The sequence below is a fragment of the Cyprinus carpio genome, chromosome B3, assembly GCF_018340385.1.
Source record: "Cyprinus carpio isolate SPL01 chromosome B3, ASM1834038v1, whole genome shotgun sequence".
Lineage (NCBI taxonomy): Eukaryota > Metazoa > Chordata > Actinopteri > Cypriniformes > Cyprinidae > Cyprinus > Cyprinus carpio.
Window position 1 is genome coordinate 10911732 of NC_056599.1, and position 16784 is coordinate 10928515.

Genomic DNA, 16784 nt, shown 5'->3' on the forward strand with positions numbered 1-16784 from the left:
CCTGTGGAGAAAATTGGACCAGTTGCTATTGTGCTATGTTCCCCCTAAGAAGGGTCTTCCTGCCTCTAAACAGACCCTTAGTCGTTGGATTGTGGATGTCATCTCCCGCGCCTACAAATCCTCTGGCCTCCCCAGTCAAGACTCACTCCAACTGAAGCGCGGCGGCCTCCAAGGCCTTCCTGTCGGGTGCCTCTATGCAGGACATTTTTAACGCTGCGGGTTGGTCCACACGGATCACGTTTGTGAGGTTCTATGACCTCGATATGCATGGCACTCCCGGCTCCTCTGTTCTCTCACCTCAGTTGTGCTTTTCCATGCTAGGCAAGGATTTGTAAGTCTGGCGGCGTGGGCATAATCGTTTCCATTGCGTTTTCTGATGCAGCTCGATTTCTTGAAGGGAAACGTCTCCAGGTTACGCATGTACTCGTGGTTCCCTAAGGGAACGAGATGCTGTGTCTCCCTGACATACTTCGGGCATCCCTGTGAGCACTTGTTTCATTTCCCAGGAGCTGGCGATGTATCCACCGCATGTGCTTTTAAGCTTCCTGGTCTCTTCGTCACCCTGCCTTTGACGTCTCGCCCATACATTGGACTGATTACACACGTGATTCAGAGCTGGTAAACTGGAGACGTTTTTATGTTTTTTTTTCTATCAAAACATACAACACGATCAGTGTAGTCTGATTCATGAATAAAAACAAGCAACCTAACCAGTGTAGTTTGATTCCTGAACAAATGAACCAAAAAAGACAATTCTCATACAACTGAATAATATAACCAGTGTAGTTTGATTCCTGAACAAATGACCCATATGAGCCAGTTCTTTTTTTACTGAATCAAAAAATATGATTCACATACGAGTGAATAGTGTGGTCTGATTCCTCAATAAATGACTCAGGTAAGCCAGTTATTTTTATTGAATCAAAATAATAAAATGCAACCAATGTAGTATGATTGTCAAACATATGACTCGAATGTGTCGGTTCTTTTCAGCGAATCAAAAATTCAAAGCATGACCAGTGTAACCTGATTCTCAAACTAATGACTCCTAAGAGCTGGTTCTTTACAGTCGATCAAAAATATAAAATGCGAGCAATGTAGTCTGATTCTCCAACAAATGATCCTTATAAGCTGATTCTTTTTTAATGAATCAAAAAAACATAAGAGCGTTCAGTGTAATCTGATTCCCTAAAGAATGACTCATATGAGCCAGTTTTTCACAGTCTGATTATCAAACAAATTACTTTTATGAACTGGTTATTTTTTTGTGAATCCCAAACAAATGACTAATGTAAGCTAGTGTGTTTTAGTATCCTATATCAAAACATACAAAATGACCAGTGAAGTTGGTGCAGGGCATTATTAGCTCATAGACATACAGTTATGACAATGAACTTATGTAAATGTCAACATACTGATAACCAGAGTTTCATTAACATCACATCATTGGCTTGCAATAGAAGAAAAAGCTAAAATCAACAACCAATTAATCAAGGACATCTGTGTCAAATGAGTTGGTCATAATGTTGATTGGTCATAAGATCGAGTCCAGTTGACAGGGGAACTAACAGCAGTCCACCACAGGGGGTGTTAACACATGGCACACATGCTTTTCAGTTTGTGTCTTAATGAATGATGTTTTACATCTTTAATTTCAAATATGTGTATAGTAATTGTTATACTAACAATAATACCTCCTCTCACTATAAAACAAAACAAATCAAACACTGTCTACAAAATAAAGGATTTTGACATCAATGATGTATTCTGCTTCTTCGGCCAAGCTTGCAGTCAAAGCTTTTTGGTAAACAAACTATAGGATGCATTGTTTGTTACAGTAGAACTTTTCTTCATTTCAAGTGTCATCAAAGTCTCTTCCAGATGCATCTCTCTTTAAGCGTCTATTGTTTGAGCAATGTGACTAGCAGTCAACTCTTTTCTAACTATCTTGCTTCATATCTTTGATTGTTGTTTGGAAGCTTAATTAAATCCGTTTTTTAAGAGAAGACGTTAATCCCATGTGGAGTCAGCTCTGAATAGATTCCCTCGGTTCTTTCTGCAGTGGCCTATTTGGGTCCGTGCCATTTAAGAGAGCGGGTAAACAAATAATTATCCACATTAATGTGCTGATATTCAGGCCCATCTGGAAATCATCAACAAGTACAAGCCTATATTGCATCAGTCATGCAATCAAATATAATCTAGATTTCGAAGCTTGTCAAAGTGGAGGAGAACTGAAAACTGTATGTGCAGCGAGTTGAAAATAAAGAAGGCCGATGCATAAATTAGCCCAACATTTAGACTCTGAAATGAGGACAACTGGGTAATGTGCTTTAGTTGACTGCCAATAGCTTGATGTCTCCTCAGATCGGTTTATTGTGGCCTGTCTGGTGAGAAGTAAAAATCAAGCTATATGAGGTTAGAGTCGAGCTAACGCTGAGCAGATGTTCTTGCATTAAGATCCCAAAATTCAGCCAATATGATATTGAAATGCAAGGTCCTCGTGTTTTTTTTTTTTTTTTTTTTTTTTTTGGAAATAGTTGCATGTGTGAGATGCATGCTATTGACACATACTATAAAACTGTAAAGCTGTAGAATCTGGCCTAAATCTGCTAAAAATTCAATGAAATGACTGCATGCGTATTTTACACATAGCCTCCTTCATACAGCAGACATACATTATTATTTAACTCTCTGCTGTGCTTAATTTGATGTTCCCGGTCAGAAATGATGGGATTCTTAAAAAATGCTTTTAAATCTCTCGTTATGCTGTATTATAACCAAATCTTAAATTCTATCTTTTCGTCAACTTGTTTTCTTTCAGTTAGCACAGTATTTGCATTTCTTTTTGGAACCGATTGCTCATAAGCCACATCAATCTCATGAACCCCAGTTTTTAAGTGAAAAAAGCACTATTTGTGGATAATTTTGGAAATGTTGACTCAAAAATGGAGGTGCATGAGCTCAGATCAATGAGGCCTATAATGAAGCACACAATCTGTGCTAACTGAAATAGATCAAGATTGATTCCAATATTTGGTAATAATATAGCATAATGAGAGATTTACATGCATTTGTACACAAATGTAAGAAGGTGGTTTTAAAAATCCCCACAAAAAGTACAAATATATATATATATATATATATATATATATATATATATATATATATATATATATATATATGCAAAGTCAGTAACTTTTAATCCAATTTTCAGGAAAAATTAAATCTTTGGGTCAAAATGACTGGAACACAACATAAGGGTTAATATAAATAAACAGTCTCTAAATACTTCTAAGATTGTATTTAATTTTACCCTATGGCTTTGGATGTATTATATGTTAATTCAGTATTCTTGTATCACTATATTCTGCATGCAGACATTGATAACTTGTGGGATGGTCAATAAACATGCATGTATGTATACTCTATTAAGTTTAATTATAGCAACTTACATGAACACATTAACAAATACCTTTAATAAGAACCAAAAAAAAGCAATATTTTCATGAAATTGTGTTTTATTCATGCACATTAGATTTTGAAACTGACTTCTGTTAATCAGCCAAATGGACACAGATATCGGCTAAATATCACTGATTTATCGGCCTTGACAATATATAAATCTATCACTGATGATTATTTCATTACTATTCTTATTTAAATGTTGTTTACATACAGTTTAAAAAAAGACTGCAAACAAAATAATTTTCAAGAAGGAAAAAACCCCACAAACGATGCAATTAATCAATGCCAATCAAAATGCTTTGCAATGCAAAGACTTCACACGAAACACGCTCTGCAGTGAAAAGTTAGTATGGACACGAAATAACTTGCATCCATCACTACTGTTCTATATTTATCCCTTCAGAGCTTTTGTTCTCTTTGACAGACGACATGTGGGCGGCGACTGTCGTCCTGTGACAAGCTTGCCTAGTGGAACAATTTCAGTAATGGCTTGTTACATGTGCATGTGTCACCTGTAATCCCAATAACACTGAAAAGCGTGTAAACTAAAGGGTTATTCTACACAACACTTCATTATCCCCCGTCATCATGGGGTGTATCCAGAACACTTGTTTTGAAAGTTTGAGAGCCACAGGGTCAAAGTTAAACTGTGCATTATGATACTGCATGTCTGCTGTATTCATTTTAGACTAAAATACACAATCGAGTAAATCGAGTGATAAATTAGTTGCACCATATCATAATGCAGCGATCCAGGAGATCATTCAGCATAGTTTTCAACAAACTTCCAAAATCCATTTGAACATTAAGTATTATTTTCCTCTCATACAGTTACACAGTCGCATGACGCGCATCGAGCCGAAAGAGATCTAGAGCGCATGCAGTTTTACATCCAGAGTTTTTGACCAACATTCTAAAACAGAAATAAGAAGAGCAAAGTTGATTTACACGGCACGTACCATTGTGGAGCGAACATCTCAAAGTTGATTACACGGCACGTCCATGTTTACCAAAGACCCATTTTAAAAACAAAAAAAAAAACCGCACGGAAACTTTCGCAGGGATCGTTATACCGGAAGCAGAAGAACCGGGTTGCGGGACGGGCCCGTGGATCGCGGAAAAAGGCCAACTTTTACGCACGGAAACAAAAAAAAAAAAAAAAAAAAAAAGGACTTCGGATGTAACCGGAAGAAGACCTCTGTGCGAATTGGTGCTCGATCCCAATACATCCCACTCGATACACAGCAACTTTTTTGCCTGCGCAGCTTCAGCTCACGGACTCTGTGCGAATTGGTGCTCGATCGCCATCCATCCCACTGGAGACCTCCTCAGGGTGATCTCCATGACCTCCTCCTCGGTGCACGGATTACTCGATCAATTATTATGGAGAGGACGTCATTTCGCGCAAAGTGGATATTGCGGAATCGTAAAGCGATGCGTGAAAGGAATACAGACTTTTACGTCGCTGAAACGAATAACGGCGGCGCGCTACCGTTTCAAATAACTAATTAATGTATGTAAAGTAGCCTGGGTAAGAGTAGTTGCCAAAATAAACGTGCTAGCCTTGCGTGGCCCGTGCAGAACGGTCGGGTTGATCTGTGGATGGATTCGTGCAGTGGCTGGTGAATTATTAATAACCGGGAGCGCTTCACAGTCTGTCGTGTTCACAGAGGAACCAGAACGGCAGCTGGGGGTTTAAGGGAATTAAATACGGGCTTGGAGTGAAGCAGGGACGGCAGGGGATTATACCGTTCACCGGAGAGAGAGAGAAAGAAAGAGAGAGAGAGAAAGAGAGAGAGATGCAGATACGTATGAAGTGTGTGGGTTTTTTGTTTGCAACCACAATGTTAAATGGTGACGTCTCGAGCAATGCACGAACTCAGGTGTTTAGGGTGATATTTCTGTGTGTGACGCTGTAAACTGTGTTATAACAGTAAAAACTAAACCCTAATCGTGCACTGGTATGAAAGTGTTCAGTTAGCAAAAGTGAACAGGTGTAGAGCAGTTTGGTCACAGATCAAGAATTTAAACAAATATTCGTGCAATCAAATAAATGATTTGCTATCGGCATCATGGGATTTAAAAGTATTAAATGAGTGTAAAATCTCAAGTGATGTTTTAGATGAGCAACAAGGTATTCATTTTGATATAAGGTAAATTATAGCCAATTTAAAATCTACTTCTAATTCCAAACACCTTGTTACGGTTAACGGTAATTTGCTAAATGTATTCGGGCTCTTTTTGTCGTCTCAGTTTTAATTAATTCAACGTGTGCCAGATGTGTCTCAAGGTAAACTCGCAAAGGTCGTCTTATTTGAGGGGGTTCCGCGTTAATTACGGCTGTTAGTAATTCTTTTTTATTATTATCATTTCATTCAATTCAACATACCTGGGCTGTGAAACAGAAGGAAGACCTCCATACGACCTGGAAGAGACACGTTGACCTTCAGTGAAGCCCTGATGCGCGCTGTGATGCACCTGCCAACTGCATTATCAAGCAACATACATTTTCTTTTTATCAAAATAATACATGCAAACTAAAATAAAATAAGATTATACATCCCCGCATATATAAAAAAAATAACACAAATTGTTTAAATGTAAAATATGTATGTTTAGCATTCATAATTTTCCTTTTATAGATAGTAGATTTTTTTCCCCTTTTTTGTTTAATATTGCAATTTTATCTCTTTAAAAAACAAATGCATGTGATGGTATTTCTTTTGTATCTCAAAATAGGCCTACTATGAATATGACAGAAAAATACAATGAACCAAAGCAGATAAAAGATTAAGCAAAAAGCACATAAAGGAAGCAATGAAACGAAATTCTCTTCAATAAATCTTCAGTAAATCACTTTGAGAAAAGAATGGATATAGGAAAAAGAAAAAAAGGTTCATGTCCATTAAACACGAGTTGTTTGAAACCGAATATATAACACAGAACAAACACAGCAAACCATGCTCTATATTTATTTAATCATTTTCGATTTACATTTACATCATTTAAATTTAATTTTCTTTATTTGGCATCATTTTCTATATTTAGCCTTTAATTTGTGTTTTTCAATTTCTGAAAACACGCCATAGCATATTTTCTAGTAAGCCAATAAAAGTAATCGATACTTAAAAATATTTGATACTAATATTCGTTGGTGCATTAAAAATGAAACCACCGTCAGAAACACAAATGCGCCTCAGATATTTCTGAACCTCACCATTAAAACAACATTTAAAAAATTGTTAAAACCTCACAGTATTTACAGGTCACAATACTTCTAAATATATAAATAAATAAAATGAATGACTGACAATACTAGATCAATATATGTAATATATAGTCTAATATACTAATAATATATTTGTGAATTGCAAACAGTTCATATATATACATCCGTTGAAAATAATATTAATAATATAATAATATTATATTAAATGGTCTGTATGACAAATCACTCCGTGTATTATGAGCAATTATTGCTCTTTTAATTTACTGTATTTATATATTTAATTGGTTAAATATAGAGTATGACTCTACGATGTTAAAGGTTTTTTAAGTACAAATATCAGCTCGGTGATTTATGTAATCGAACTGCCCCAAATCACATCTCGGGTCAAAGAGGGAAAACCAACAAATGTGTTACTAATTCAGTTTAAACGAAATTGTATTAAACAATGGAATTATTACATAGGCTATGCTTTTATTATGCTCACGATTTCATTATTTAACTAATGAAGAGCACGTGTGACATCATAGACTACCGGAGAAAAATCGACACTGGACTGTGTAGAATTAAAATAGCTAATATTTAAGCAATAACAGCAAACTCTTAAAAAGTGCCATTTAAATTACGTCATTATTACGGACATTATAAAAAAAATCTAATGTTAAACAGTCCGCAAATTAAATTATTCACATGAGAATAGAGAATGGAGAATTTGTCTTGGATTTCTTCCTTAAAATAAATCTGAACACTTGAATGCACATGATAACAATTAAATAAAGCGCGGGGAAAAACACCGGAATCATGAGCACTGACTGAATCATCGGCTATTGATGATGTTGTCATATTTTCCCAACCATTTTTGAACGGTAAGATCACAACTAAACGTTGGACGGAAGGAAGAAAACACTGATGATGTGCAGGTGCATTTCAAACGGACTAAAGAAGTGCTTCTATCGATAAAAATGCATGACTTATAAATATTATAAATGACGCACTAACAGGTGGGCTAAACATTGCGTTATTGATTTGACCAACACTGCAAACGCTCAAAAAGAGAAGACAGAAAATGCGTTTTATTGTCATTTACCAGGGTTACAACAACCAGCTAACTAATCTTTATTAAAACCGACAATATATTTAAATTACAAAACTATTTACATTCAAATGTAAAATGTGTTATTGAATGCATTATTTCTTGTATCATTTTGGTCTAAAAGAAAAAAGCATGGAAGAAAAAAAGTAGTTGAAAGTAGTTGAATAAGTACGTTTTTTTTTTCTTTTATACACACACGCGCACACAATAGTCTGAGCAATATGACCCATGTGACCTTTACACCTAAAGGCCAAAAATAAAAATCCTTGCAGCTGTAGTAATAATTTATGATTAATTGTTTTTCATATATTTATGATTCATTATTTTATTTTATTTTTTTATTTATTTATTTTTTGCAAAAAATAAATATAAATGTTGGTGTACAGTTCATCAAAACAGGCCAAAGCTGAACACATTTTATTGTCGGATATCAGACGGTCCATATTAGCCTAGTTGAATGCAACAAAATTAAGACATCATAAAACTGAGGCTGAATCCATTTCAAAAATTGTTTGCCATCACAGCCGACTTTTTTAAGTTTAGAAATCAGCTATATTAAAAATATAAATATAAGCTTTACTAAAACTAAAACAAATGCACTAGGAAATTTCACTATAGAGCATGCTACTTCACCCAGGTTTATTTTTAAGATCTAGATGTATGATTTAAGATGAAACGTATCAAACAAAAGACAACGTTTTTTAAAATGTCCTTCTTTTTTTTAAGTAGATAATGTCTGCATCGTTCTTCCCTGAATCACTTAATGTATTTCATGCAGTGCATATTGAATTTAGGCTCTGCTGCCTGTTCCTTGGCTTGGCTTTAATTTCTGACTGCCTGTCTTTAATTTAGCAGGGCTACTCGGAGCTGAAAAAACAGTCATGAAGCTCAGATTCAGCTAAGCAACGGCCGGGGCCAGGAATGCTGACCTTGGCGGGTGAACGGGGCCAACGACTGAGGTAGTGCACAGCTATAATCACACATCCCTCCACCTAAAGCTAAAGAAGCATCTGAGCCATGAATATGCCTGGATTAACCATTACACCTCCTCTCCTGTTACTGTGCATGTCCAAACATCTGCAGTATATTACTGTACATACACTGTTACAGCGCATAATCTACACGGTGTACTGCATACAGCAAGCATCTCTGTTTTTCACCTTATAGACAAAAAAATCCCATAGACTTTCACTTTAAAGGAGGGGTCCGGGCCACAGATTAGAATATCTGATATAGAATACCCTAGTAACCATTTAGCACACCTTAACAACCACCTAACAATGGCTTGTAATATAGTAAGGACATTGTAAAATGTAAGAAACAAAGAAAGAAAGAAACGCAGTTGAATTTGTATCCAGTATACTGTAATATGACCTAACAGACCTCTATACTTATAAGGGCAAATTCTCAAAATCAAAAAGTTTTTTTCTTGTAGTTTTAACAATAACATTTTATAATTGGATTTATAAGTCAACTAATTTTGAAATCAAATCAAATACTTTTTAAAGGACACTGTAAGAGAGAAACTGAAGACACTTCAGTATCACACGTGAAGCCTGCAGTGCACATTCACAGACCGACTGCAGTATAGAGAAAAATGTCCAAAATGTTTTACCTTCAAAGCAAAGTGTGCTAACCTTTGTGGGCTCGGGGAAATAATCCCAGGGAACAGTACCTAATTTAAATGTTCAAAGTGCCCTTCATCTTAAAGGTGTATGTTGCCGTCCCCTGAAGAGCACACGCTTAATCTGGCAAAGGCTGAGAAGACTTTGAATGCGTTTTGAAAAGTGGAACGAAGCAGAGGCTAAGTCGTGGTGAGATCAAACTATCTGACTATTACAGGAAAAGCTTTACATTATATCAGAAGTTACTATAATAAAGGTTTCATAAGTTAATTTGATCAAAGTCTAAAGTGAGCTTTTCAACACTGGTTTGTAATGCCATAATCTACAGTAGCATAAACTAAACCAGTACATGTGTGGCTAATTCATCATAGAAGCAGGATATAAAATCACAATGCTGTAAAAAAGACTGAAGCCCCTCGGCCTGACCCGAGCAAGTCAGGTAGATCATGTCTGCTCAGCGATGAGATAAACAACGGAGAGCTGCGCTGTGATTGGTCAGCGGCCATGAGGCTCCATCGGGATTGGATCAGAACGCAGCTCTCTCACCTTATCAGGTTGGTGCACAGCATTGCTGCAGGAGAGCGAGTCTCTGGAGGAAACGCCTGCGAGCGCCACGCTTATCTTACACCAACAAGAGGGCTTTACGCCTCCGATTAAGAGAGAGAGAGAGAAAGAGAGCCTAACTCATGTGTACCTTCAGGAGACTATGTGTTCTGGGGTGACAAAATAATGTATGTCTAAATATATTGCATGTTTTTTCTCAATCATAATGCACACTTTTGATTAGAATGAGATTATTTGAATATATAGAAGTTAAATAATTTTTCTAAATATAAAGTTTAAATATTTAAAAAGTAACACTACCGATCCTAGTTTAGGGTCTGTATGATTTGTTTTTGAAAGAAACGATTACCTTTATTTAGAAAGAATGCATGAAACTTATTAAAAGTGACAGTAAAGACGTTTATAATGTTATAAAAGATTTCTATTTGAAATGAATGCTCTTCTTTTGAACTTTCTATTAAATCAAAATAATCATCAAAAATTATATTTACAATTACAGTTTACATACAGTTTACAACATTCACATTAATAATAAATGTTTCTTGTGCAGAAAATCATCATATTAGAATGATTTCTGAAGGATAATGTTACACTGAAGACTGGAGTAATGATGCTGAAAATTCAGCTTTACATCACAGAAACTAAATACATTTTAATATATATTCAAATAGAAAACAGTGAATTAAAATTTTAATATTTTTTTCACAATGTTATTGTAATTTTTGACATGAGCCTTCTTTCAAAAACCAACCCCAAACTTTTGAAAGGTGGTGTACAGTATATTAACTATAAAAACTAGGATTATACATTTTCTGAGGAAACGTATGTGGTGTTTGCTCATGCAAAACTAACCATCATGTTGCTAGGGTGCTGTGGGTGGTTGCCAAGTCGTTACTATGCAGTTGCTAGGGTTTTCTGGGAGGTTGGTCACTGGCCCAAATCGAGAGAGCCCACTCCATGTCTCTGTGATTATTTGATCTCAAGATATGGTTCGAGTGCCTCCCGTTTTCATTTGCTTTATCATCCATGTGACAAAAAACACACTCTAAAGTTAAATACTTTGGGTTAGGGGTTTTAAAAAATCTAAAAATCAATAATAGTGATGCAACTCTGAATGAAACTCTATGAATGTACACTGTAAACTTTGAATATTTGACTTCTAATTCACCCAAGCATGCTTGAGAAAGAAAAGATTCGAACAAATCGAAAAACGATTGAAAAAGAAATGCAACGCAGTGGCCTGCATATGCATATTAGTGCAGCAGGGTCAAAAAGAAGTCAAGATCAAATCCATCAGATGGGTTGGCTGGGATGTCCAGTGTGTGTGTGTGTGTGTGTGTGTGTGTGTGTAGAAGTGCTGCATCTGGTCTGGATCCAGGCTGGTCCAGGGGGACGCAGAGCATTAAAGCCAGTGGCTGCTGGGGGAGAGGGGTTGTCCTCCCCTGGAGAGACTGAAAGAGGAGGCCTGCTATAATCTGCTTCCCTGGCTCTTCATGAAAGAGAGCAGAGGACACACACACCAGAGACTGACCCCCTCCTCCAGCTCCAGCCTTTCTCATCTGTTATCACCATACACCTCTCCTGCCCCATCTACCGTTCTGCTCCTTCCCTCCATTCTTCCTCAATCCTCATCTGTCTTCCCTTCCCAGCTTAGTTCCTCAGTGCTAAAACCTGCTCCAGCCTTTTTAATCTTACAGTCTCCATCCTTCAAGACTTTTTGGTTGGTACACAGAAGACTTTCTATAAATGTACAATGTGAAATGTACTGATGCTTCCAAAAACCCTGTTTAATTGCTCACAGGCTGAGCTTTCGTAGTTCAGCCATAAGTCAACATACAGTAAAAGTATAGAGCTATAAAACAGCATATGCTCTTTGATGAGAAATGTTCAAGTTCATAATGAAAACTCTATGCAACTCTGAGCAATTATTGAGATTTTTCTCAGGAGAAACATAAGGAGACTTTAGCAAAGTCCATGTAATATCATCATCACTGTCTGAGAAACAATCAAAATGTTAAAGAGATTGAATTATTTGTCAAATACCAGTACATATAAATGCATCATCAAAAACATGTTTAATCTAAAAAGGCAGCTACAGACATTTCCAGTGGAACCACCATAGGAACTTATTATTGGTCTATTTGTTCACTCACTTGCGAATATGAACCCCAAAACGTCTAAATGATGGGCCAGTTTTTGTCAAATCTCATTAGGCATTTTTATTTTCTGTGGGAAGAAAAAAAAACTAAAAAAATCTATAATACATCATGTTTAATTTCCAAAGATCCATAAAGAAAATTTGCATGTGTTCCAGAAAGAACCACTGAAGTAATATTTTTAAAAGTAAAAATCTAAACTGATTATCAGTTCATTTTGTTCGCTCACATCTACTGATGTGCCATTTTTTTTCAGACCTCATTAGGGATTTTTAATGTGGGTAAAATGAAGAATATGTGAATATGAAGAACCTATAAATGCATCAAAAAGATGTTAAATCTCCAAAGAACTGTAAAGACAATTTAGTGTAATCACTAGTTAGGAGAAACAATCAAGACATTAAAGAGATCTCATTAGGTATTATTATTATTATTATTATTATTATTATTATTATTTGTGAGTAGAAACCAAAATGTCAATATGAAGAACCTATAAATGAGTCATCAAAAGCATGTTTAACCTCCAAAGAACCATAAAGACAATTCCAATGTGCTCAAAAAAAGAACCATTGAAGAACCTTATTTTAAAAGTAAACATCTCGACAGATTATTGCTTCATTCTGTTCGCTGACTTGTGAATGTCCAAATGATTGGCTAATTTTTGTCAGATAAAATCCATCTTTATGAAAGAAATTTTTTGCTTGTTTTTTTTTCACAACGTTTCTCCATATATCTCAGGCGGTGTGATGATGATACTTTCTGGGATCGTCTTCCCTTCTCTCTGGCTTTTCTGTCGGCTGTCTTTCACAACTCCTTATTTTGTGGAATCAGGCCACAGAGTTTGGCCTACTCTCACGGTTCCTCTCTTCCACCATCTCATCGAGGGGAGGGGCCTCCTTGGCAGTGCCAGGCTCTGTTTGGTAGAATGGGTCCAAATTAACATGAATATTCATGAGCCCACCCTCCCTCTCCTTTCCTAACAGCGCATCAACACTTGGTAGCAGCACATGGCGGGACAGCTGTTGCAGGCCAAAACGGGCATCTGTGCACAGAGAGACAGAGATATGGACCGGGCGAGAGGAAGAGGTGTGGACATCTGTAGCCAGGGATTGACAAACGCTTGGATGGATGAAGAAGAGAGACGAGACCGAGAAGGAAAAAGAGAGGAAGTTGGACTAGGACAAGGGAGCAGGATTATTTGAACAGATGACAGGGATGTGCTAGTGAGCGAGAGGAAGAGATCGCTAGAGGATTGGAGAAAGATGAAGCGGCCAAGAGTCGATCCATTCTTGCATTAAAAACTAGAAATTCAATTATAAAAGAGCCTTTTATAGATGAAAGCAGGATGGAAACGTTTCCGCCATGATGATGGAGATATCCGGTTGCTAGGTCAAAAATGTCCACCACCGTGATCTTTTGGTCTCTAGATGTGACTCAAGTCCTTTATTCAATGCAAATCTATGGGAGTTTTTCACCTGTTTTATCGTCCAGGTCAGGGCATGTAGAACGATAACAGCAAACCTCTCTCATAGTGTGAGAAATATTCCCCACAATACAGTTTAATAATTAGGAGGTTAAGGTTTGTTCAGATCATTAATCCTAAGTATTTTCTAGTAAACTCCACTAATAAAAGTTCTTCAATGCTTCTTTAAGACCTTGAAGTGAAGACCCATTTTATTGACTATATTCTCAAGTCGTGAAATGGGGGAAAAAAAAGGTCTGAAGATGCGTTTTTGAAAAGTTGAACTTATTTTAGCATGAGCTGTGTCGTGGGAGAAACAACGCAAAAGACACAAGACATGAGCACAATGCTCAAAAACATCCATCAAGCACGTATATAGAAAAACAATTAAAAAAAAATGAAATTTCATTTTTTTTCTCAGTGTTTCTCCATATATCTCAGGTAGCATAATGAGGATGTATACTGGTCTCTATATGGTCACTTGTTCCCTCCCCGTCTATTTTATTATCCACCAAGTGGATGAACATAACAACAAACCTCTCCACATGATTTTGAGGAATATTTCCTAAAATTTTTAATACTTATCCTTTTTTTTTTTTTTTAGATCTCTAAGCCTAAGTATTGTCTTAGTAAAGTCCATTAATGAAAGTTCCTCAATGGTTCTTTAGCATCTTGAGGTGAAGAAATATTTTTAGGGGGGCATTCACACAGAAAGAGTTTTTGCATTGAAAAACGCAAGATGCAAGCAGTAAAATTAAGTAAAAAAAAATGAGATGTGTTTTTAAACTTGAACTTGTTTCCACTTGAGCGCCACATTTTTAGAATGCCATTTGAGTGGTAAACGCTGTAAAAGACCCAATACGTGAATGGTATGGTCAAACATGTCCATCTACCGTATATATACTTAAAAAACTATGGAAAAGTAGCACAGTGAAATTCAAAACGTTCTTTGTGAACAGCCCCTGATTTGACTATAAAGTTTTTTGGAGGTTCAATAAGTTCTAGATGTTTCAGATCAGGCTGTTGATTTATTGGTTCTTTAAAGCACCAATGGATGGTTTTCTATCAAACTAGAGAATAAAGGATCTGTGGAACTCAAACAGGTTCTTCTATGACATCAGGCTGTAAAAGCCTTTTTCCGTTCCAACTGAAACCAAACTTGCTCAATCTCTAGAAATCCCAACCTCACACAAAGCCGTTTTCTATATAATCTCCCTTTCTCCTATGATTTTGCCACCCTTCGACATTAAACTCCAGTGTGCTCTGTGTTTTAAGCTCTCCACCAGTCTTATTCCACACACACATACACTCGCTGCCCTACATAGGCAGTAGCACAGCAGGCAGTCTCTATGAAAGGCCCATGAGGTTTAAACTGTGTCAGATCCCCCGATAAGGCTCTGTATACAGAAGTCTCTGAAATCCCTCATCTGAGAACCCTCTGTGTTTAGGGGTTGTGCTTTACATCGCCTTCCATGATTAATTAGACTTAATTGAAAAGGGGAAAGTAGCACAAAAATGTAAATATTCTCAGATCCAACATGGGCAAACCAACAATAATGCAATGTTTTGATTAAAAAAAAAAAAAAAAAAAAAAAGATGCCGTTTTGAAGCGGAAAATTAAATTATTAAGATATTGTTTTTAATAATCCTAATTGAATTTGTACCTCTAACTACAAATTACTCTGCGGCAATTTGTAGTTGTGTCTTAATTAAATTAAATTAAATTAAATTAAATTAAATTAAATTAAATTAAATTAAATTAAATTAAATATTATTTTATAATTAAATAATACTAATAGTTGTACTTATTAATTAATAATAATACATTTTATATGATCTGATTTTTGTCTCTCCAGGAAGGCCATATGTGAAAGGATCGAAGCAAGGGAAACTGTATGTTTTTGCTATTTCATACAACCAAAAGTATAGAAAAAGTTAACTTAAATACTTACTAAATCAGAAAAATAGTCAAACCAGAGTGCACATCAATTCAACAGACAACAAACCCATTCACCTGCAGCTTTAAATGAACTTCATACAAAGAACATGCAAGCAGCAACAAATCTAGATAGATAGATAGATAGATAGATGGTAAACTGATGTTTGATTGCAGTCTGGTGTAAAATGAGTTTGAGGAAGTGGGAAAAAAGTGGGAAACAGTAGGCGAGTGATAGAGAGCGAAAAGAAAGAGAGTGTGGTCATACCATCATCCACGACCTGGCAGAGAAGTCATAACACAGCTGCCACCTGAACCCTGGGTCATGCTGCCTGTCCAGCGCCATTCCCGCCCCTCCTGCCAGAAGAAATCCTCTTCCTGGGATGGCGGAAAAAATTAATAAATAAAAAGAAGAACGCAGAGCGAGCACCAATCAGGATGAGCTATCGTGCGGGCAGGATGCAGCCAGCATGCATGCCTGTGTTTGTGTGAGTATGAGTTAGCGAGAGGGAGAGAGGACTTTGACATAGAAAACGCCAGGCAGTGCAATCCGGGCAGCTGTAGCCATACGGAGCAGCGCCAGCCGCCCGCCTGCCATCAGCAGACTCACTGACATACCGATCCTACACAGCCAACCAACACTGGGCTCTGGGTGTCAGCAGAGTGTTTGTGTGAACATACAGACAAATATTTACTTCAGAGACAGCTTTTACAGGAGCAACATGGTTCATGCTGGTTGTGCGTTGACGTGCTGGTCAATCTACACACCTCCTATGTTTACCTGCCTCTTTATTAGTTTGAATTTACTTCAGTCAAATTTAATTGCTGATAACATATTGTGTTTGCTCATTTTTGCTATCTGATGAAACGATCAAATGAGGCCTGTTGTACGCGATAAATGGAAGCTGACATGTTTTTCAGATTGTTTGGCTGGATAAATGGTGATCCTATAATAATTTTATGTTTTATGTATATATATGTTTTATGGTTCAGCTACACTGAGAACTTGCCTGATGTACACATGATGTCTGAAACTGTTGTAAAATGTTGAAGCAAAAAGTGTTCTAGCAAATAAATGGAACTGGTCCCTGTTATTAAATATTAGGCCTATAAATCAGCAGATATTTTTAAATGTTGTTAAAATGTCAGTAAAAAAAAAAAAAAAACTAAATAAAAACAAGCTAAATAAAAAACTACAGAAAGCTTAAACAATGAGTTATACTTTGCGGTTTGATAAAAAAAATGTTTGAAATG

At 36.5% G+C, this 16784-nt stretch overlaps 1 protein-coding gene and 1 long non-coding RNA gene across 18 annotated transcripts in view; one reads left to right on the plus strand and one right to left on the minus strand.

Moving 5' to 3' along the window:
* Positions 1 to 16318, minus strand: part of nfixb (nuclear factor I/Xb) — a 152865-nt gene extending 136547 nt beyond the window's left edge. For 3 of the 17 annotated variants that reach the window (XM_042719626.1, XM_042719611.1, XM_042719610.1), the window contains exon 1: positions 15799 to 16316. In XM_042719626.1, coding sequence (XP_042575560.1) covers positions 15799 to 15876 — 78 coding nt within the window. In that variant the 5' untranslated portion in view covers positions 15877 to 16316. Of the gene's footprint in view, positions 1 to 4427; positions 4434 to 15798 lie in introns of those variants that run through there. The other 14 variants (XM_042719617.1, XM_042719624.1, XM_042719613.1 and 11 more) reach the window with 10 other exon arrangements.
* LOC122136479 overlaps positions 5503 to 16784 on the plus strand; it is a 33544-nt gene continuing 22262 nt past the window's right edge. The window contains exon 1 of the long non-coding RNA XR_006154159.1: positions 5503 to 8746. This is a non-coding gene — a long non-coding RNA (uncharacterized LOC122136479). The remainder of the gene's footprint in view (positions 8747 to 16784) is intronic.